Consider the following 25,600-nt stretch of genomic DNA (forward strand, 5'->3'; position numbering starts at 1 on the left):
GAATCCAATCTGAAAAATAAAATGACGTGCATCAGGAACCTGTAATGTCTAATGTATGTACCAAGTTTGAACGAAATCCATCCATCCATAAATGCCAGAAATGCTTGATATTTTATGATTTTTTAGCACAAAAATGGCCACCATTTGGCCATTTTGAATAGGATGATCAAACCAATATATCTGTCTATGTATGACATGATGTATAATGAATATTTAAAATTTGAACATAATCAGTGAAAGCAAGTCAGAGATATGGCACAAGAACCACATTCATTAAAACAAAATGGCCATTTTATCTGAAAAATTTTATCTGAAAAAATAAAATTTTATCTGAAAATTTTATCTGAAAAAAAAAATTATTTGCATCAATGTCTAATGTATATACCAAGTTTGAACAAAATCCATCTGTAAACAGCCGAGAAATGCTCGATATTGATGATTTTTAGCACAAAAATGGCCGCCATTCGGCCATCTTGAATCAGATCGTAAAACAAAATGATGTGCATCAAGATCCTATAATGTCTAATGTATATATCAAGTTTGAACAAAATCCATCTGTAAACAGCCGAGAAATGCTTGATATTGATGATTTTTAGCACAAAAATGGCCGCCATTCGACCATCTTGAATCAGATCGTAAAACAAAATGATGTGCATCAAGATCTTATAATGTCTAATGTATATATCAAGTTTGAACAAAATCCATCTGTAAACAGCTGAGAAATGCTTGATATTGATGATTTTTAGCACAAAAATGGCCGCCATTCGGCCATCTTGAATCAGATCATGAAACAAATTGACGTGCATATGCATAATATCATGTATGATGTATGTGTGAAGTTTGATCGTGATTGGTCCAGGCATTTCTAAGATACAGGTCTGGACGCACGCACAGACGCACGGACGGACACACGGAGGTCAAAACATAAGTCCCCGTTTGTGGACTGTATCAGAACGGGGACTAATAAGAATGTTTTATGATTTTTTTTTTTTTAATATTTGTTTTATCAGGAATTATTATAAAACCTTCTAATTATTCAATATTTATGTGCTGTGCTTACATCATTGACCTCAAAAAATGTAATTAGGCATATTTTTAAAATTTAAATCAAAAGAGTTTATGCATTATTCAACATTTACTTCAAAATGTAACATATAATCTAGATCTTATTTTTGCCATAGAGGGCGTACTTTATTTAAACTTGAAAATGTTAATAAAAAGAGGTCATGCTGTAACTTTGTGCATTAAAAAATTTAAAATTATAAAATTTGTATAAAATTTATGCCACAGCTCATTTTCACCATAGAGGGCGTACTTTATTTAAACTTTACCCACAGATAAGATATACTTACACTTTGCTACTCAATGCTAGTGCAATCTCAAATCTTTCTAATAGTTGTAAATACTGCGGCAGCATGTGTTTGGGGTACTCATTGTCATGAAATAACCACTTCATCTTCTGAATACTAATCTTGCCGGCATCAACGTAGTTGTGAACGGCTCGGACAGCGATTACCCTTGTCAGAAATTTACACAACCAGGAAGGGTCAATGAAATAGAGGGTATTCAGTCCTCGCATCTGATCGTTGAAATGGAGAATAACTCCAGTTTCATTCAGAAAGCTGGCAGCTGAAATGGGAAGAGAAATTTATTAACAATTTTTGACATGGCGTAATGACTGAGATGAATTAAACCTTCTTATCCTCAAAATAGCTTCTTGTCTGAAACAATATCTGTATTTATTTATTTATTTATTTATTTATTTATTTATTTATTTATTTATTTATTTATTTATTTATTTATTTATTTATTTATTTATTTATTTATTTATTTATTTATTTATTTATTTATTTATTTATTTATTCATTCATTCATTCATTCATTCATTCATTCATTCATTCATTCATTCATTTATTTATTATTTATAAATTGCAACCCTTTTGAATCAGGGGCTCACCAATAGAAGTAAAAGTATAGAAATAAATCAAATAGGAGCGGAAAATGTCTGAATGTACAAATAACACAAAGTATATGGTTTTCTTAGTTCAAATGTATAAATGCTATTTTTTTTTCTACAAAATTCAACATTGTAGCCCTAGATGATGTCCCCCAAGAGAAAAAAAATAACAGTTCACTGACCTGTGAAACGTCTTTCGATATGATTATTTCAGAATTTGATAATATGTGAGTATGTACAAGGACAATAATTTATGTAAGTCGCAGTCACAGTTTTATTAAAAAAAGATGCACTTGAAATATACAAAATTTTGCAATTTTTCTTGACATGTCAGATTTTATTGTCACGCAAGAAATGTACAATACCTAGCTGAAGATCCTCTGCAGTGTCAATATCACATTCTGGTATCCGATTGGCTAAGGCTTCAAATGTTTCCTGAGTCAAGACAGGAGGGTCGGGTGGATTCTTGGATGCCAGAGTCTTGACTTCCTTCACAACTTCATCCTGGAGCAGTATATAGCTTCTTGGTACCTGTAATAAAGATTATTGTAAAATCATCCTCACTTCTGTCATTAAAAGGCGACAGTTGTTGTGCTGCGTCTTGTTCGATATGGGACTCATAGCAATGTATACAACACCAGTGTAAAATACATTGTTTATTTACATGAAATTCGAACACGCGACGACCACCATGCTTTAAATTTGCACAAACACACTTCACAATAATATAAGTAACGGATGAATATTTGAAAACTCTGTATTTTTTTATTTTTAAGCTGCAGCTTCACAAAGCACATTGTAAATAGACATGATGATAAAATTGCATTTATTGCATGCAAAATCATTGAAATGTATCTTATTTTGACCATAGATTTGCCTTTGTCATTTACATTTAACCCTTTGAGTGTAAAAGTCAATTTCAGTCACTGTTAAGACTATATGTCTTATGTTGATCATACTTTCATTACAATGGCTTCACCATGTGCCAGATATCACTAGTTTTTATTAAAACTATAGGGATACCAGTAATACAAAAATGACAATTTCCACTGAATTGAGTTGGATGACTTTTGCTCGTACCATATTTGCTCTATTAGAAGTGCATTTTATGTGTCACTGCAGAATCTATGTCTGACCATGGAGGTAAAAAACATACCTCCATGATCTGACCAAAACAGATATAATAGATACTCGATTTGATGAAAATAACAAATTAATGTTTGACAAATTATCATCGAATCATGCCTAGGTCTTGTGCTAACTAAAAATATTGTCAACTGAGGTGAGGTCTATTATATTTCAGCAACCTCACATCTACAGGTTTGCCTACAATGTTGTATCACTGATAGCAATCAAGCCTAATGTATAGAAATTCATTACTACCGTACTCAACCGGGTCAGCGCCCAGGGTCCTCAACTCAGAAAATCATGATTTTTTTAGAGGTGAGCGCTTACCCGAGCACCCCCTTGGGAAAAAAGTGCAAATGATACGGTAATTTTAATTCACCATGTGACAGATTTGGGGGAGTATTATGTCCTTAATGCGCTCGAATATGGTAACTTAGTTTTAACATTCGAAACATTATAACGATTGTAATCCTTTGATGTTGAACTCAACTTGTCACCTTTTCACAAAATAATAAAGTGTAATTTTTTTGTACACAAAAAATAACAAAATAATGATTTTTGTAGAAATAGTGATGACATTCAATGGGTTAAAAAAATGAAAAAAAAACCCAGGTAGACAGTTTGAAGTGAGAGAAAAACTCATACAAGTTGGATATGGATGTAAAATAACCCAACCTTACCTTTCGACCAATTATGTTCTCCCCACTACTGATTGTCACTGATATAGCTCTCTGATATATATCTTTCTTCAGATCATCAATATTTACCATTGTCGTACAGGACACATAGTGAACACTTATAATTTGAGGGAACCCTTTGCTTTTCTTAGTAATGTATTGTTTCAGAATTTTTGAATTAATGTTTTCGAGATCCTTTCGTTTTTGCAAGGATAATGCATCAAGGTGTGTGCCAACGAGGATGACCATAGAATCTGGAGCTCTTGCCTAGAAAACAGATATATGGTTATTTAGAATTTACACATTTATAAATATTAAACGTATATGCAAATTAATATGTGCCATATACTCAATGCAATGGTTATAGTATTCACAAAATATGTGGGTATACAAGGTTCTTAGTAAATAGTCAAAAATTATCAAGCATTTTTCTGTTCTTAGAAAAAATACAAATATTGTTTCCAAAATTACAGTATATGAATTAACAACTTCACATCAATCATGATACAGTAGTTATTTTGCACATCCATTACTTGCATAAATGCATCTCTAAAAAGATGTTGCAGCTGCATTTAGCGTGCTTTTTCTGCTTCATACCTAGATCTGTGTCTTGAATTTAATTTTAAGAACTTTTGCTCTCATCTGATCAATTTTATATTTTATTGCTCATTTGACATTGTCTTCTTTCATCAAATCTATTTAAACCAAGGTTTTTGTGGAGATTGACTGGCCCTAACATTCAAAAGTTATTTTGGCAGATATAATAATAGTGGATTATAATAAAACTGTTACAAAGATGATCTTAGATTGCATCAATGACACTCGTCATCGTAGTCCACAGGTTTGATAAAGAAACTATTGTATTATGACTCAGAAAGATATATGACAGGTGGCACATGTGGAGCAGTATGAAATCTCTTGCTGATTTGACTATATATTGTAAATTATGTACTTGTCAGTTGTTTTGTTCTTATGGATTGTTTTGTCAATAATTTGTTTTGTGTTCTTAGGATTGAAAATTTGTTTAAGGATCTCTGTTTGAGTACCGTATGTTATTTCCCTTTTAAAAATATGTGCTTCAAATAATTCAAACACACATATTATATCAATAACCCCCCCCCCCACCTGAATGAAATCAACCTGTGAAAGTTTTAAGAAAAATATAACAAAAACCAATATTATAATGAAATTCTTGAATGTATATACTTACATGGATATTTGATAGCCATGGTTCTAGTTGGTCTATTCCTTCTTCTCCCAGTGTCAGATCCCATACCACCATGTACAGTGTATTGGGTGTCAGGAAACATTGGTGTATGACATAATACTCTGGCTGACCAGCAAGGTCATATGTAGAGAAATACACATCAGGACCAACATTCTAGAAAGAGTCAACATACTTTGAATGTATAATCTAAATTACAATAAAAATTATACATATAAAGTAGAATTAAATACCGCAAAATTACGGCATGCTGTAACTTATGACGATACGGTGACAGATGTATAATAATTATATAATATCTATTATGTTTGTATCAGTAATATGGAACCATATTTATGATATCGTGACTAGCCTTATGTCATGATGACATTATGGCAGTATGCAAATAAATGGAATTTGTCACATGTTACAAGATCTTACTAAAACTAAAACCATAGATTATGGTATAGTGGATGAAAATTTTGACAATGTGCACAGATGGATAAAAAAAATTTCAACCCCAAGTGAGTTACTTTGCTGTAATTTTTGTTGAATCACAAGGAAAATTATGACTTGTTGAGTTATTTCATTACCACAACATACATGCAGTTATAAATACATTAACCTAGTTTTTGTTTGAGGCACAGCTAACGACATACAATTCAAATTTTACTTTCTGAGATGTCACCTGTTCATGTAAACTGGAAGTCTTGAAAGTCATGTATATGTGATTAATGTCCATTGAGACTTGAATCAAGGGTCCTCATAACAGGGCTTCACACTAATTCTAAGACATCCAGAAATGTTTTTATTAATGATTGAATGTTTGCTTCTCGACATAGTTAACAAAAGGCCAAAGGCAAAATTACAAAAAAATAATCCGTAAGTAATACAGTCATGCAGACTGTTATAGCAGCCCGAAAAAGTTTTATCGCGTCCTAGTATAAAGTTACTCGTCATGGAAAAGTGGACGAACACTGCCCCAACCATATTCAGCTGCCTTCTGTATTACCTAAACATTCGGCTCTATTAACTAACTTCCATTTTTACCTTAACTCTAAGAAATCCCAATGATCCACCTTTACTTGGATCTGAGAGTAGCCACTCATCAATGTGTACTCCAGTTATCTCTTCATCTCTTGGCGGTGGTTCACCTTTCAGTGCTGCTAATAATGTAGTCTTCCCTTGACCCTGAATAGCAATCAATTAACAAACAATCACACACAGGTTCAAAGAATTATATTCATGTCAACAGACGGCGCTACATCCTTTCTTATTGATATAAGTTTCATTTCTTCGATATATATATGAATACTTCATGTAACTCAGCAGTTCCATATTCATTCATTCTTTCTTTAATTTTTTCATTCATTCATTCATTCATTCATTCATTAATATGATCAACAGGCAAAGAACTCAGTTAACGTTCTTGATTGTGGAACATCCAGGTACCTTACAATGATCGAACAACTAAACAGTCATATTCTCGTAAAAAAATTCAGACAACATTTATAATCAATATAAACAAATTACCTGTTCATTTACTTTAATTTGAAAACATAACGTTACCGCACAGTAAAGTAAATTTGCCACTGACATTTCACCAGTGGGTTTGACTTTCACAGCAAAATTGAAATGTGCAATGTCGGTTAGATTTTGAACGTTCACTGTTTTGGAAATACTCATTAGTAGACACCCTTCTTCTAAACTTAATACCGTATATTTGGTGATCGAGGTAGAATGTAGTTTGTACTGCATAAGTGAGCTATCCACTGATAGGAATGAACCCACAACGAACCTGATATGAGTTGAGCACGCTATAAACCACTGCAAGCACACCCATGTTTTATATTGTGATCAGCTTACCTGTAATCCTACTACCATCAGTTTCATTCTATTGCATGGTTCAGATTTCCTGAGCTGTGCCTTCAGATGAGCACAGATATCAGAAACCCTTACTCCCTCCGTGCCTGGCTGTAATGTATCTGGCAAGTTTGTTATATTTAAACCGTGCAATTGCATATTCCAACATCTTTTTAAGTTTCCAAGCTCTAATGGTAAGTATGTAATGCCTGCATTGCTAAAAGAGGGAGAAATAAATATGAGACTGGCATTAATTGTCATGCAACAGACCAGTTCCTAGTGCTATGGTCGGTGTGCTCACTGCAGGCACGTACGTACCTTGAAGTGTTGACCCTTTGAATAAAAGTCAACTTTTAACTGTGACCAAAATGAATCGCCTATTATTTTTCCAAAATAGTCAAAGAAAAATAACACATGCTGCAGCTTCTGATGCTAAAAATATGTAAATAGATTTTTACTCTCTTTCATCTTTAATGAAATTTTGATTTTACTAAAGAAGGTTTTATTTTTGACAGTTAAATCAATAAAAAATTTTCCTCATCTTCAAGTAAATTTTTGTTTGGCATATTCTCTCTTTTTTGTTTGAGTTTTTGGCTTTGTGTGTCTACTTTTTTCTAAATTTTGTATACCATTTTTTTCTCGCAATCTAGAATAAACAGACCATGGCTGAAACTTATTTATTGAATCAATACGATTCACCCAAATCAGCTAAAACTAAAGTAAGTGATAGAAAGTCATACTTGCTGAGGTTCAACATTCTCAAGGATTCCATTTTACACACCATCTTTGGTACAGATCTGAGTCTATTATTATCAAGTGATAAAGAATCCAGACTAGTGAAGAACTGTGACGGGAATTCAATACTCGTTTCACCTTCGTAATCCTCGGAATGCCACGTAGTGCTTGATTTGGACCCAAGTCTGATACGTGGAAAGGAAAACCTTTTCTTGTTGCTAGGACTTGAACTACTGCTGGAAGAACTTAGACTACAGCCAGGTGAACTATAAAGAAATTTGATTAAAACAAGATCATTCACATATTAATGCATGGATTGAATTCTCCACATTAAATTTATTAAATCAATTTATGACACAAACACAGATAGGTACACATGAAAAATAAAGTTTATTACTTTGGCAAAACAGGGAGGCACACAACGAAATCCATTGGCTTACAAGAATTATACCAGGATGGGCATGTCATGAGCCCCCACCATGTGAACGCAAGAACTCTGAAATAATACACAACTCAAAAATCTGTGTTAGTAATGAAGCTTCAGCCGCTGGAGCTGTAGTGTAATGAGAAATTGCAGCGTGACTGCAATTTGAGGTATAGGCAGCGAAAGCTGCGGCTATACTGTGGAGGAGCAGCGTTGGCTGCAAGAAGTTAGTAGTTATGGTAGATGCAGCATGGCTGCGAACTACCAAAGTTAGCTGTTTGAAGCAGCATGACTGCAAATGGATGGTTAATGAGGTATTAATAAAATACATAAATCTCCATCTAGATAAAAGTACAACTATAGATAACAGTATAACTAAGTAAAAATATTATCTTGGGGGGATATGAGCCCCATGAAACTATGGCGAAAAATTCCCCAGCAGTTTTTGTGTGTCATTTTGACAATGGTTTTATTTGTACAATTTGGCTACCTGAAAAGACATAGAGTTTTATAGATTAGTGGTATACTTTATGAAATGTGAAAAGTATGAATATAAAATAAAATATGAAAAGTGAAAAATATGAAAATAAATTATTACGGTTTGAGTGAGTGAAGTTTGGCTTTAGCTTTGGCATTCAAGGGGTAAAAATCAAATCTTAAAGGTCAAAATGTTAAAAGTTATTAGATTAAAACTACCGGTAGAAGAGCTAAAAACCATTGTTGCCTTACTAATGAAGTCGTACTTTAATGATTCAGCAAGCAATATGGTATATGTGTACTTGTATTATAAAATACCTTTTGTACTTACCCAGATGTTAACTCAATACATGCAGGGTCTGGTCCATTGGCCAACTTGTTGAATGAAAGCACTAGTTTTCTGAGATCAGTATTCTCATTCCAGTACGTCGGGTCTGGCAACCGATCAATCCGATTATAAGCAAGTAATAAATCCCTAAGACGCACAAGTTGACAGACACCCCAACGTATCTCTTGTAGCTTGTTATTTGAAAGGTCTAGTATTCTGAGTGAATTTGACCAATACACATTGATGTCATTAGGAATGGTTGTAATTTTGTTGTTTGAAGCATCTAGTGTTTCCTGTGCAAAAGAGTAAAAAACAAAAATTTTTTGTGTTATTTGGCAATCAAAAGGTACAATCAAATTTAAAATGAAAAACTACAAAGTTTTAATATAGTAATTGTCAAAATACAATCACTATACTATATTTGTTTAAAAAAAAAAACATTTCTTGGTAAATGTTATTGATTGTGATTACCAACATTTTTTTTTTAAAATTTTTATCCCAAAATCAGCGTCCAAAAAAAAAAAAGTATGAGTGAAATATGCTAAAATTTTAGGTAATATTTTGATAATTGTTTTCCCACCTAAAATGTTGTTATAATATTTTGAATAATTTTTAATTTCTAACAGAACTTATGTAGATTAATTTTGTGAATGACAAAAACTTTTTGTTATAGATAACCTATTAAGTCTTGGTGATTCTAAAAATGAAATTACTAGAATGAGTACAAAGATTTATACTGTGTGGGAAACACATATTAATCTGAGAAAAATTACAAAATTTGTAATTTTTTTCCTTTAAACTGGGTTCCGAAATTGCCATCTAATTAGGAAAACTTGATGCAGCAAAATTGTTTTAATTTACATATTCAATTGATGGACTTAATTAACTTACCAATGGACATGACCATAGTCTGGGGAATGTCTTCAGTTTATTATTAGAGACATTCAGACTCTCAAGTTTGTTAGCTGCTCGCAGATAACGTGGTAGCTTATATAGCGCGTTGTATGAAACATCAAGATGTACCAATCCTGAGCAATTCCATGTGTCAGTGTTTTCTTCAGAGAAAGAATCTAAATAAACAGTGTTGACTTTAGGTTAATTATACCATCACCTCATGAATATTCATGAGGCAATAGCAATGGAATCAGCCAACATCATGAATATTCATGATCATGATTATGTCACCATCACCTCATGAATATTCATGATGTTGGTTGATCCCCTCACTATCACTTCATGAATATTCATGGTGTTGTTTGATTCCATCACTATAACCTTATGAATATTCATGGGGTTGTTTGATTCCATCACAATCACTTCATGAATATTCATGATCATGATTATGTCATTATCACTACATGAATATTCATGAGGCTGGTTGATTATGTCACTATCACATCATGAATATTCATTAGGTTGTTTAATTCAGATTAACAAAGTCAGCTGTATAGCAGTAGCATTTGATTTTTATGTAAACAAAAAACAGTGTAATTTAACTCATTTAACACATTGTATGGAACTCATAGCTAATCTGACAGGTCATGATGACTGTTACATTTTAATAATGATTAAAATAACTTTAAAATAGAATTGTTTTTTTAGTGAAACAAATAAATCTTATAAATCTGTTTATTCACTATTATCACAACCTGCGTTCATAAACAAACCAAATATCCCTCACCTGAAAGTGCAGAATCTGATGAGACAGTACTATCATGGAGGCTATTTCCTTCCCCCAGTGATGTGAGAATGTTATTAGAAAGATTTAGTCTTTCCAAACTGGGCAGTTGAAACAGAGCAATGGGCACTGAATGCAATAAATTGTGGGATACATTCAACTCTTTCAACCTATACAAGAAAATAAAATATAATTGAGTATTTACTAAATATGTGATGAATATCCCTTTTGCACATGTTGGTTGATGCACTTGCCCCAAACAAATTTATTTCTGATCAATGGCATCACAAAATACAATGGCATCACATAATGCAATGACATCACATAATGCAATGGTATCACATAATGCAATGGCATCACAAAATGCAATGGCATCGCAAAATGCAATGGCATCGCAAAATGCAATGGCATCGCAAAATGCAATGGCATCACATAATGCAATGGTATCACATAATGCAATGACATCACATAATGCAATGGCATCACATAATGCAATGGCATCACAAAATGCAATAGCATCACAAAATGCAATAGCATCGCAAAATGCACTGGCATCGCAAAATGCAATGGTATCACATAATGTAATGATATCACATAATACAATGGTATCACATAATGCAATGGCATCACATAATGCAATGGCATCACAAAATGCAATAGCATCGCAAAATGCAATGGCATCGCAAAATGCAATGGTATCACATAATGTAATGATATCACATAATACAATGGTATCACATAATGCAATGGCATCACATAATGCAATGGTATCACATAATACAATGGTATCACATAATGCAATGGTATCACATAATGTAATGATATCACATAGTGTAATGATATCACATAATACAATGGTATCACATAATGCAATGGCATCACATAATGCAATGGTAACACATAATGCAATGACACCACATAATACAATGGTATCACATAATGCAATGGCATCACATAATGCAATGGTATCACATAATGCAATGACACCACATAATGCAATGGTATCACATAATACAATGGTATCACATAATGCAATGGTATCACATAATGCAATGATATCACATAATACAATGGTATCACATAATGCAATGGTATCACATAATGCAATGGTATCACATAATGCAATGACACCACATAATGCAATGGTATCACATAATGCAATGGTATCACATAATGCAATGGTATCACATAATGCAATGGTATCACATAATGCAATGATATCACATAATGCAATGGTATCACATAATGCAATGGTATCACATAATGCAATGACACCACAAAATGCAATGGTATCACATAATACAATGGTATCACATAATGCCATGGCATCACATAATGCAATGACACCACATAATACAATGGTATCACATAATGCAATGGCATCACATAATGCAATGACACCACATAATGCAATGACACCACATAATGCAATGACACCACATAATACAATGGTATCACATAATGCAATGGTATCACATAATGTAATGATATCACATAATACAATGGTATCACATAATACAATGGCATCACATAATGCAATGGTATCACATAATACAATGGCATCACATAATGCAATGGCATCACATAATGCAATGGCATCACATAATGCAATGGCATCACATAATGCAATGGCATCACATAATGCAATGGCATCACATAATGCAATGGTATCACATAATGCAATGACACCACATATCACAATGGTATCACATAATGCAATGGCATCACATAATGCAATGGTATCACATAATGCAATGACACCACATAATGCAATGGTATCACATAATGTAATGACATCACATAATGCAATGGTATCACATAATACAATGACACCACATAATGCAATGGTATCACATAATGTAATGATATCACATAATACAATGGTATCACATAATGCAATGGCATCACATAATGCAAAGGTATCACATAATGCAATGACACCACATAATACAATGGTATCACATAATGCAATGGCATCACATAATGCAATGGTATCACATAATGCAATGACACCACATAATGCAATGGTATCACATAATGCAATGACATCAAATAATGAAATAGCATCACATAATACAATGGCATCACATAATGCAATGGTATCACATAATGCAATGACATCACATAATGCAATGGTATCACATAATGCAATCACATATTGCAATGGTATCACATAATGCAATGGTATCACATAATGCAATGGTATCACATAATGCAATGGTATCACATAATGCAATGACACCACATAATACAATGGTATCACATAATGCAATGACATCACAAAATGCAATGGAGTCACATAATGCAATGGTATCACATAATGCAATGACATCACATAATGCAATGACATCACATAATGCAATGGTATCACATAATGCAATGGTATCACATAATGCAATGACATCACATAATGCAATGGTATCACATAATGCAATGACATCACATAATGCAATGGTATCACATAATGCAATGACATCACATAATGCAATGGTATCACATAATGCAATGACATCACATAATGCAATGGTATCACATAATGCAATGACATTGGATAATGCAATGACATCACATAATGCAATGGTATCACATAATGCAATGACATCACATAATGCTATGGTATCACATAATGCAATGGCATCACATACTGCAATGATATCACATAATGCAATGAAATCACATATTGCAATGGTATCACATAACGCAATGACATCACATAATGCAATGGTATCACATAATGCAATGAAATCACATATTGCAATGGTATCACATAATGCAATGGTATCACATAATGCAATGACACCACATAATGCAATGGTATCACATAATGCAATGACATCACATAATGCAATGGTATCACATAATGCAATGGTATCACATAATGCAATGACATCACATAATGCAATGACATCACATAATCCAATGGCATCACATAATGCAATGACATCACATACTGCAATGAAATCACATATTGCAATGGTATCACATAATGCAATGGTATCACATAATGCAATGGCATCACATAATACAATGGCATCACATAATGCAATGGTATCGCATAATGCAATGACACCACATAGTGCAATGGTATCACATAATGCAATGACATCACATAATGCAATGGTATCACATAATGCAATGACATCACATAATGCAATGGTATCACATAATGCAATGAAATCACATATTGCAATGACATCACATAATACAATGGCATCACATAATGCAATGGCATCACATAATACAATGGCATCACATAATGCAATGGTATCACATAATGCAATGACACCACATAATGCAATGGTATCACATAATGCAATGGTATCACATAATGCAATGACACCACATAATACAATGGTATCACATAATGCAATGACATCACATAATACAATGGTATCACATAATGCAATGAAATCACATAATGCAATGATATCACATAATGCAATGGCATCACATACTGCAATAATATCACATAATACAATGACATCACATAATACAATGGCATCACATAATGCAATGGCATCACATAATACAATGGCATCACATAATGCAATGGTATCACATAATGCAATGACACCACATAGTGCAATGGTATCACATAATGCAATGACATCACATAATGCAATGGTATCACATAATGCAATGACATCACATAATGCAATGGTATCACATAATGCAATGAAATCACATATTGCAATGACATCACATAATGCATTGGTATCAGATAATGCAATGGTATCACATAGTGTAATGGCATCACATAATGCAATGGTATCACATAATGCAATGACATCACATAATGCAATGGTATCACATAATACAATGGCATCACAAAATGCAAGGGCATCACAATATGTAAGGGCATCACAAAATGCAATGGCATCACATACTGCAATGATATCACATAATACAATGACATCACATAATACAATGGCATCACATAATGCAATGGCATCACATAATACAATGGCATCACATAATGCAATGGTATCACATAATGCAATGACACCACATAATGCAATGGTATCACATAATGCAATGACACCACATAATGAAATGGTATCACATAATGCAATGACATCACATAATGCAATGGTATCACATAATGCAATGAAATCACATATTGCAATGACATCACATAATGCATTGGTATTAGATAATGCAATGGTATCACATAGTGTAATGGCATCACATAATGCAATGGCATCACATAATGCAATGGTATCACATAATGCAATGGTATCACATAATGCAATGGCATCACATAATGCAATGGCATCACATAATGCAATGAAATCACATATTGCAATGACATCACATAATGCAATGACATCACATAATGCAATGGCATCACATAATGCAATGGTATCAGATAATGCAATGGAATTCAAATAGTGTAATGGCATCACATAATGCAATGGTATCAGATAATGCAATGGTATCACATAATGTAATGGCATCACATAATGCAATGACATCACATAATGCATTGGTATCAGATAATGCAATGGTATCACATAGTGTAATGGCATCACATAATGCAATGGCATCACATAATGCAATGGCATCACATAATGCAATGGCATCACATAATGCAATGGTATTACATAATGCAATGGTATCACATAATGCATAGGTATCACATAATGCAATGGTATCACATAATGCAATGGTATCACATAATGCAATGGTATCACATAATGACATGGCATCACATAATGCAATGATATCACATAATGTAATGGTATCACATAATGCAATGCACACCACATAATACAATGACATCACAGAATGCAATGCACAACACATAATGCAATTATATCGCATAATGCAATGCACATCACATAATGCAATGTCATCACATAATGCAATGACATCACATAATGCAATGACATCACATAATGCAATGGCATCACATAATGCAATGGCATCACATACTGCAATGATATCACATAATGCAATGACATCACATAATGCAATGGTATCACATAATGCAATGACATCACATAATGCAATGGTATCACATAATGCAATGAAATCACATATTGCAATGACATCACATAATGCATTGGTATCAGGTAATGCAATGGTATCACATAGTGTAATGGCATCACATAATGCAATGGCATCACATAATGCAATGGCATCACATAATGCAATGGTATTACATAATGCAATGGTATCACATAATGCATAGGTATCACATAATGCAATGGTATCACATAATGCAATGGTATCACATAATGCAATGGCATCACATAATGCAATGGTATCACATAATGACATGGCATCACATAATGCAATGATATCACATAATGTAATGGTATCACATAATGCAATGCACACCACATAATACAATGACATCACAGAATGCAATGCACAACACATAATGCAATTATATCGCATAATGCAATGCACATCACATAATGCAATGTCATCACATAATGCAATGACATCACATAATGCAATGGCATCACATAATGCAATGGCATCACATACTGCAATGATATCACATAATGCAATGACATCACATAATGCAATGGTATCACATAATGCAATGACATCACATAATGCAATGGTATCACATAATGCAATGAAATCACATATTGCAATGACATCACATAATGCATTGGTATCAGATAATGCAATGGTATCACATAGTGTAATGGCATCACATAATGCAATGGCATCACATAATGCAATGGCATCACATAATGCAATGGTATTACATAATGCAATGGTATCACATAATGCATAGGTATCACATAATGCAATGGTATCACATAATGCAATGGTATCACATAATGCAATGGCATCACATAATGCAATGGTATCACATAATGACATGGCATCACATAATGCAATGATATCACATAATGTAATGGTATCACATAATGCAATGCACACCACATAATACAATGACATCACAGAATGCAATGCACAACACATAATGCAATTATATCGCATAATGCAATGCACATCACATAATGCAATGTCATCACATAATGCAATGACATCACATAATGCAATGACATCACATAATGCAATGGTATCACATAATGCAATGGCATCACATAGTGCAATGGCATCACATAGTGCAGTGATATCACATAATGCAATGGCATCACAGAATGCAGTGGCATAACATAGTGCAATGATATCACATAATGCAATGATATCACATAATGCAATGACATCACATAATGCAATGGTATCACATAGTGCAATGCACATCACATAATGCAATGGTATCACATAATGCAATGACATCACAGAATGCAATGGCATCACAGAATGCAATGGCATCACATAATGCAATGGCATCACATAATGCAATGGCATATAATACAGGAATGCATGGTGTACCAAAAAGTATTTCTGGAAATTTTCCATACATGATCCATACCTTTGACATATAACCTCATCTTTCGGATCTGGCAAATATTCCAGACCACTCCTGGAGATATAAACACACTCTAATGCTGGAAGTCTCCATGGAAAAACACTTGGCAGTTGTTTAACACCAGAATTGTTAGAAAGCTGTATCTCCACCAGTGTTTCTGCAATATTTACAAACCAGTGTGCAGACACGCCATGAAGCTTTAAATTGGACCATTTAGCAACATGATTCTGGGTAACCTAAAAAGAATCTTTCACTTTAATTTGCATACATGGATGGGTTTTGATTAGCTTTCAGATACCACAGATCAAACTAATTGTAAAATGATCAAATCTCTCTTACTGTTTTTGTTCCATCCACTTTGACCTCAGTACAAGAATCATATCGGTTACGTATATACTTGGAGTCAAGAAAGACATTACACAAAAACTCTCCATGATTACTGATAACATCTGTTGTTATCTCCGCGCCATTTTTAATCAGGAAATGGATAACATCTACACTGCCACCTGTGAATATACATTTAGTCAGGTTCAAAAACCCAGTAATTAAACTTGACAGTGAAGTCATAAAATATACATGACTGATCTCATTTGGTGATTAAATGACCCAGTAAGAATGTGGGTTTAAAACGGTCATTATCATTTTTGATGGAATCAAATCAGATAATGAAATGGATTATTTTGTGGTAGATGACAGGGAAAGGGTCGATGACATGTGTATCAACTGATTAATATGTAACAAACGTTGAAAGTGGTGGTGAAAAAGTTGATATACAAATTACCTAATTAATATGCACTGGACAGGACAAAACTAGTGTGGAAGGTGACAAAAGTTGACAATGGTGGTGAAAAAGTTTAAATATACAAATTACCTAATTAATATGCACTGGAAAAAGCAAAACCTTGTGAAAGGTGACAAAAAAAGTTGACAATGATGGTAAAAAAGTTGATATGAAAACTACCACAGAACAATATGCACAGAACAAATATATCTATTTTGTAGAAGGTCACAAAAGTTGACAAATGTGGTGAAAGGGTTGGTGATATACAAATGACCTAATTAACATGCACATACTGAACAGATAACTATTTTGCAGTTGACAAAGTTGAGTGGGTGAAAGTGAAAACTAATGATAAAACCTACTTGAACATGCAGCTTCCAGTGGCGTTTGTGGTTCATCTCCTCTCCAATCTTTATACACATATACTTGACCATTAATATTAGCACCGTAATTTATCCAGTATTCTATCATTTCATGCGAACCACCAAGACAGGCAGCATGTAACATAGTGTCTTTGGTCTCTTGTAATCTTATTAAATCTTGAAATACAAAACACAATGTACAGGAGTAAGAGTAGTAACTAAAGGTAATTCCACTTTAGTCCATTCTATACTGAGCTGTTCCATTTTGTTCTTCTATATTCTATTTATTCTATTCTACTGTATGCCTCAATGCTGTGGGTACTACTGTGGCTATTCTATTTTATACTTTCCCATCGTATAATAGTCTATTTTTAGATTCTATTCTTAATTCTTTTCTATTCTATTGCATTTATTATATTCTATTACACAATACTCTAATCTAATCTTCTATAATATTCATCTACTTTACTCTTTTCTACATTCTATTCTATTCTATTCTATTCTATTCTATTCTATTCTATTCTATTCTATCAAGAGTATATTATATCTGTATTATGTTGTAACTGCATGTGTCATATGTAGTTCCATCTGATTTTTCAGCACTGACTTTCTTGTTATCTACTCGATTCATTTAGTTCCATACCTGGGTTGTTCACTATTAAGAAGTCCACAACATTGATGTAATTTTTCTGTGTAGCAATGTACAATGGTGTTCCAAGTTCTGGTGAAGCCCTGTAATAATCAGCACCATGCTCCACAAGGCGTTTCACTATATCAAAGTGGCCATACTCACATGCCACGCACAGAGGAGTTCCCTGAAAAAATATGTAACAATACATATCATGAATTTGTAAATTGGTATCAAAGTTCTGGTTATAGCCTGGTATAATCAGTGTCATGCTCCACAAGAAGTTTCACAGAGCATCAAAGTGGCCATACTCATACAAGTATGCCACGCACAAAGAAAAAACTGAAATAATAGAAATTATTTTAAATAAGCTCAGCCCCCTATAATATGTAATACCCCGGTACATATTGAAATTAATTAATTAATTAATTAACAAGTCATTGTCAATGACACGTCCCCGTTCCGTTCATATTTGAGTGACATATACATTCAAAGCAGATCATGATCGAAATGCACCTGCATATGTACAACACATTGTTCTAAATCTGAACAAAATCCATCCATGCATGACTGAGATCAGGTTCCAGAATTGTGAAAATACGTGATTTTGATGCATTTTCGGCCTTAAAATGGCCATCATTCAGCTATTGTTAAGCGGATCATGAAACAAATGCACATATCTATTTGTGACATGATGTACCATGTGTGTATGAAGTTTGAACTTGATCAATCCAGACATGTCTTGGATACGGATCCAGAACTGAATTTATTAAAACAAAATGGCTGCCAGTCGGCCATTTCGAACTTGATCCGAAAAAAAAAATGACTTGCATCAAGGTCCTATTATATTTAATGTATGTACCAAATTTGAACAAAATTCGTCCATGCATAACTAAGATCCGGGTTCGGAATGGTGAAAATGTGCGATTTCAATGCATTTTTGACCTTAAAGAGGCCCCCATTTGGCTATCGTTAATGAAATCATGAAACAAATGCACATACATATTTGTGACATGATGTACCTTGTGTGTGTGAAGTTTGAACTTGATCAATCCAGACATGTCTCGGATACGGATCCAGAACTGAATTTATTAAAACAAAATGGCCGCCAGTCGGCTATTTCGAACTTGATCCGAAAAAAAAAATAACGTGCATCAAGGTCCTATTATGTTTAATGTATGTACCAAATTTGACTTAAATCCGTCCATGCATAACTGAGATCCGGGTCCGGAATGGTGAAAATATGCGATTTCAATGCATTTTCGGCCTTAAAGCGGCCGCCATTTGGCTATCGTTAATGAGATCATGAAACAAATGCACATACATACTTGTGACATGATGTACCTTGTGTGTGTGAAGTTTGAACTCGATCAATCCAAGCATGTCTCAGATATGGATCCAGAACTGAATTCTTTAAAACAAAATGGCCGCCAGTTGGCCATTTCAAACTCGATCCAAAAAAAAAAATGACGTGCATCAAGGTCCTATTATGTTCAATGTATGTACCAAATTTGAACGAAATCCGTCCATGCATAACTGAAATCCGGGTCCGGAATGGTGAAAATGTGTGATTTTGATGCATTTTCAGCCTTAAAATGGCCGCTATTCGGCTATCGTTAATCGGATCATGAAAAAAATGCATGTGCATATGTCCCATATAATGTGTGATGTATGAGTGAAGTTTGAACTTAATCGGTCCATGCATGTTCGAGATACAGGTGATCACGGACGGACGCACACAGGGCAAAACATTAGTCCGAACGGGGACTAATTAAGTCAATGACAAACCCTCACATAAATGGGGGGGGGTACTGAAAAATATTGACCTGTCTATTTAATTAAGAGATTTTTTTATAGTTATAATATAGTACAAAAAAACATGTCTGGAGGTAAAAGACAAAATTACACTAAGTTTGGTAGAGTAATTTTGTCATATCTTAAATTGGTTGCTTGGTGACATATCGGTAGGGTGAAACAATTATGTATTGTATTTGAAGGGATACTTTTTGAGATATTCTCAATGATTTTAAAAATCAAATTTCAAAAATAAAAAGTATAAAAAAATGCTATTTTGCTTTCAATAACATGATTGTGTTTAGTGCAACTCTTCAAAATCAATCTGTAGTAGCTCCATGATTGTACACACACATAACAAGCCATTGAACACATGGCCATGCAATTTATGATTAACCATAACAGTTGAAGGTGTTGAAGAGTACAATTCTTTATTCAAACTTGTCAGAGATTCATCGTCTATTTTTTGTCATTGTCTAAGGTCAAACAATTGTTTTTATGATTTTTTAGTGTACAGCTGTATACATATATTTAATATATAATTTCTTATCACCCAGTACCAGTCAGTATGTGTCTGTGTTCAATCTGATATATCAAACAGAGTATGACAACACACAGCTTAATATTTTTAAATACAAATATAGTAGGTACATACAGTACAATCCGGGCATAACAATAATAGTGCCGTCAATAATTTCAACTTATTTTTTGTAGTATTAACCAAGATGAGATATAATTAGGATGATTACTCTATACCATTTAGATACATTTGAAAGCAAGTTAAGCTAGTTTTAAGCCACTAGATTAAAGCTATCTAAATGTTAAGTTATGCTTACATCATACTATACATCATAGTTATTTTCTTTTTTATTATTAAAAGTTAGATTCTCAGTTGATTATTTTTCCTACTGTATGTATGTTTTCTGTCGTACATTTCACACTTCTACTGACTCTGAAATGAAATATAGTTTTAATTTGATCATTGTATTGTCCATGTTTGAAATTTATTTGCTTACAACTTAATATATGATAATGACCACTAAAATCCTCAAGAATCCCACCCCAATAGGTTTGTTCTCATTATCACATCCACTGTTACCATGGTTACATACATCAGACGAATAGTGGCTGTGATGACTGGAGAAATGGAATGCTATGTGCCAAAACGAATCCCAGTGAGATCATCCATTTCTGTAAAACCAATATTTTCATATTTTCCATCACTTTTTTGTCAATTAAAGATCTTTGCCAAGTGCCATCTCTAGAGTGATATTTCAGTGACAGAGCCTGATTACAAACAAATAACTGAGGGTGGTTTATTCAGCATAGTGGAGCCATGGACCTTATACCATAGACGCATGGTGCAACACATCTCTCCTGTATATGCATGTCAGTGAAGACTGAAGATGTATGTCTTGGCATTTACATTTAGACTTTACATGTATTGTAATGTTATTTTGTATGTTTACTATTGCTAGGGCATCTAGTAATTTGTAAATGTTACTTTGTAAATTGTGTCCACCATTTATCTTTTACTGTTAATCATTTTTTTTTATTGTTTTGTAGTTTTTAGTGACTTTACTGCTGTACTTTTCAAAGTCAGTGTTGTATCAAAAAATATATAAATATACATGTATCCTTCTCATCTTTCATATAATAATAATAATAATAATAATAATAATAATAATAATAACAATAATAATAATAATAATAACAATAACAATAACAATAATAATAATAATAATAATAATAATAATAATAATAATAATAATAATGATAATAATAATAATAATAATAATAATAATAATAATAATAAGTTGGTAAAATACCTTATGAGTTGTGAAATCAACATCTACATCCATGGCAAGGAACAACATAAGGATATCCACATTACCATATTCGCAAACTATATGTAAGAGATCACAGAGGAATTCGTGACCCCGTTGATTTTTATTTCTAAGTGGCAACACTTCTTCCAGTAGTTTAACACATTGTGGATCATTGTAAAATATATCTGCTATAGTTTCACAATCTCCATGTTTGACTGCTGACAGTATTTTTTCAATTAGGGCTATAAAAGAAAATCAAGTAGTACAACATATAATACATGCAGTGTTTAGTTTTAATGTGCTATTTTTGAGATGTCCTTGTAATAAAGCAAATACAGTACATGAAACATTTTATTGTTTATTTTTTATTTTGGTTTATTTTGTGGAAGATGACAAAATGGTCAAGACACTTTTCAAAAAGTAATAAAACAAACTTCATTATTACAAATATGAATATGAATAAGCATAAACAATGTACAATCTGATTAAAATAAGATCCTAGTTTTTCTTTTTATTAGTTTTTTTTTTATTTATATTTATATTATTTTATTTTATTTTATTTTATTTGATTTTTGTATTTATTTTTTTTGATTTTGGTAATTGCGAATGTGGCAATAGTTAAAAATATACCGAATCACAAGTACATAACAAAAAACATTAAAAAAAATACAAAAATACAAAATAATTAAAAAAAATTTTAAAAGTAAAATAAATATATAAAATGAAATACACGCCATACAATACATCAGATTTTAATCAGATTGAAACAATGTAATCGCAATAAAAACTCTGGTTAAAAATAACAATATCATTAGTAATGATAGAGGGATACACATATTTGTTGATATCCAATTGCTATAAATAGAAGACCAGAAAGTGAAATTATAACAATTATAGAACCACATTTATTAAAACAAAATGGCCGCCAGTCGGTCATTTTAAATCCGATCTGAAAAACAAGATGACGTGCATCAGGGACATATGATGTCTAATGTACCAAATTTAAACAAAATCCATCCATAAACGACCAAGAATGCCAGAAATGATTTTTGGAGATTTTTTAGCACAAAAATTACCACCATTCAGCCATTTTGAATCGGATGGTCTAACCAATAAATCTGTATATCTATAACATGAATATGAATAAATAAAATTTTAACATAATCAGTCAATTTATGTCAGAGATATGGCACTAGAACCACATTTATTAAAAAAAATGGCCACCAGCCAGCTATTTTGAATCCAATCTGAAAAACAAGATGACGTGCATCAAGGTCCTATACTGTCCAATGTATGTACCAAGTTTGAACAAAATCCATCTGTAAACAGCCGAGAACCAAACAAAAAACTTATTGTAAAAATTATTGTCACAAAATGAACAAATCTGTCCAACCAACATGGCTACATATAAAATATTAAAGCAATCAGGCTGGCTGTTTTCAAAAAGAACTTGAAAATACACTTTTTACCAAAAATAAAATTATAGGCTTGAAAGATATCATAATAAAATACATATATATCTCAAGTATCAATTAAAGGATGGTGGTCGTCATGCCGCGCTCTGTTCGATATGGGACTCATAGCGACGTACACAAAGCGTGTAAAATACATTGTTTACGTGAAATTCAAACATGGGCTGCACAACGACCACTGCCCTTTAAGCAAGCAGGCTTTCCATTTTCATGAGGAAGTCATAATGCCGACAAACATTCAGTATAAACTTAGTCAACTAAGTCAACAGAGTGGAGCTAAAAATTATGATGTGTGTATTTTACACAGTTTGACTGTGAGTGACAATTACAAGACATTGACAGTTGGTGGCAAGATATATGTGAAAGAGATACCCTGGAAATTACCCACTGTGGAATTTGGCCTTCAAATAATTCTTAGTACATGAATTGTCAGGAAGTGATTTGGCTATCTACTAGTAGTTCATGGTCTAACTAAGGTTCTTAACCCTTTGGGTGCCAGAGATTTTTCCCGCCCCAAATCCAATGCAAATGTTTTCACATTATGTCAAATTGTTGCTAAATTTCATCATCATTTTTGACAAAACGGATAATTTTATATATTTCTTTTAGTTTTTTATCAAAAAAGTTGAAAATTTTTATCAACATTTCATGTAGAGCGGAGAAAACTGTACAAAATCATTTTCTAGATGGTACCAAAAGTTGAAAATAGCATAATTATGTAATTTTTCGCTGAAAAGACATTTTGAAGTTTATTTTTCTTGATTTTGTATTTAGTTGAATGTAAAATATAGGGTCAATTAAGAAATTTTCACTGGATTTTATTTTTACTGATTCATTCATTCAACAAAAATAGCAAAAAATAAAAGACGTATACAGTATTATGCTGAAAAAATAAACTAAAAACTTGTCATTAAGTACTGTAAAATGATTAATTTTCACTGGGTTTAAATTTCTTTGATTTAGAATTTAAGGTAAATTCATTGGGTTTAAAATTCATCGTTTTATCATTAAGATAATTTGCTAAATTTTACATATTCACTGGGTTTTAATTTAGTGCATTTTCCAGTCAGCGAAATAAGCAAAATAAAAACCCAGTGAATAATTAACCCTTTTATATGTTATTCTACTGTAAACAAAGCATGGCACTGTTGAGATATTGAACAGTTGCAGCATATTGTATGTTGACTTGGAGTACAAAGTACATGTACAAATTATGAATGTTATACTAGTAATGTAGTTTCTGAGTGCATGTGTAAGCTACTGATGACAGGCAGTTTCTAATACAATATTAAAGTGTTTCAATTCCCAAAAAACAAATTGTTATATTTTGGCTCCTAGATTTTTAACAACACAAACTTTTTAAAATCTCCTGGTTACACAAGGAACACAACAGAAAGCAGGTTTGTGTATACGGTAACCCTGTGTCTGTGTATAGACAAAGTTGGAGACATTCCTCGTTCATGTGTTACATATCATGACCTAATTTTTTAAGGAGGTATTCTTCACCAATTTTTGAACGAATTCATGTGAAAATAATTTAAATTTTCACAGCTTTAAATGAAAGCAAAATGAAAGCTGAAATAAGTCGATGTTCTGAGAATGTATTTTTATCATAGACATTAATTCTTAGAAAGGTAAAGTGAAAGTATTTTTACTTTGTATTTTTGGTATTTTCAAAATGTATCACTTGCTGCGTTTGTTTTGTCATGTCTCGCAACTGAAAGTGCAATCTGACTTTGTTTTGGCTGTAATTCCATTCATTTGTTATACGTCATGTGGTGTGGAGAGTTCTTACAGTACTGGTACACTATTTTAGCATTCAAATACCAAATAAATTCTATAGTATTCCTGCAATGCATTCAT

The 25,600-nt window shown here is 32.8% G+C and overlaps 1 protein-coding gene across 1 annotated transcript in view; it reads right to left on the reverse strand.

Moving 5' to 3' along the window:
* LOC100366408 (leucine-rich repeat serine/threonine-protein kinase 1-like) overlaps positions 1-25,600 on the reverse strand; it is a 39,403-nt gene that overhangs the window by 12,959 nt on the left and 844 nt on the right. The window contains exons 2-16 of the mRNA XM_078010637.2: positions 22,266-22,507; positions 18,658-18,829; positions 18,015-18,191; positions 17,211-17,377; positions 16,875-17,107; positions 10,475-10,641; positions 9,685-9,863; positions 8,797-9,086; positions 7,570-7,809; positions 6,833-7,046; positions 6,017-6,157; positions 4,973-5,143; positions 3,766-4,029; positions 2,323-2,488; positions 1,353-1,629 (exon numbers count right to left, since the gene is read on the reverse strand). Of these exons, the coding sequence (XP_077866763.1) occupies positions 1,353-1,629; positions 2,323-2,488; positions 3,766-4,029; positions 4,973-5,143; positions 6,017-6,157; positions 6,833-7,046; positions 7,570-7,809; positions 8,797-9,086; positions 9,685-9,863; positions 10,475-10,641; positions 16,875-17,107; positions 17,211-17,377; positions 18,015-18,191; positions 18,658-18,829; positions 22,266-22,507 (3,100 nt within the window). The remainder of the gene's footprint in view (positions 1-1,352; positions 1,630-2,322; positions 2,489-3,765; positions 4,030-4,972; positions 5,144-6,016; positions 6,158-6,832; positions 7,047-7,569; positions 7,810-8,796; positions 9,087-9,684; positions 9,864-10,474; positions 10,642-16,874; positions 17,108-17,210; positions 17,378-18,014; positions 18,192-18,657; positions 18,830-22,265; positions 22,508-25,600) is intronic.

The sequence above is a fragment of the Saccoglossus kowalevskii genome, chromosome 13 (assembly GCF_978046115.1).
Source record: "Saccoglossus kowalevskii chromosome 13, keSacKowa6.1, whole genome shotgun sequence".
NCBI classification, from domain to species: Eukaryota; Metazoa; Hemichordata; class Enteropneusta; family Harrimaniidae; genus Saccoglossus; species Saccoglossus kowalevskii.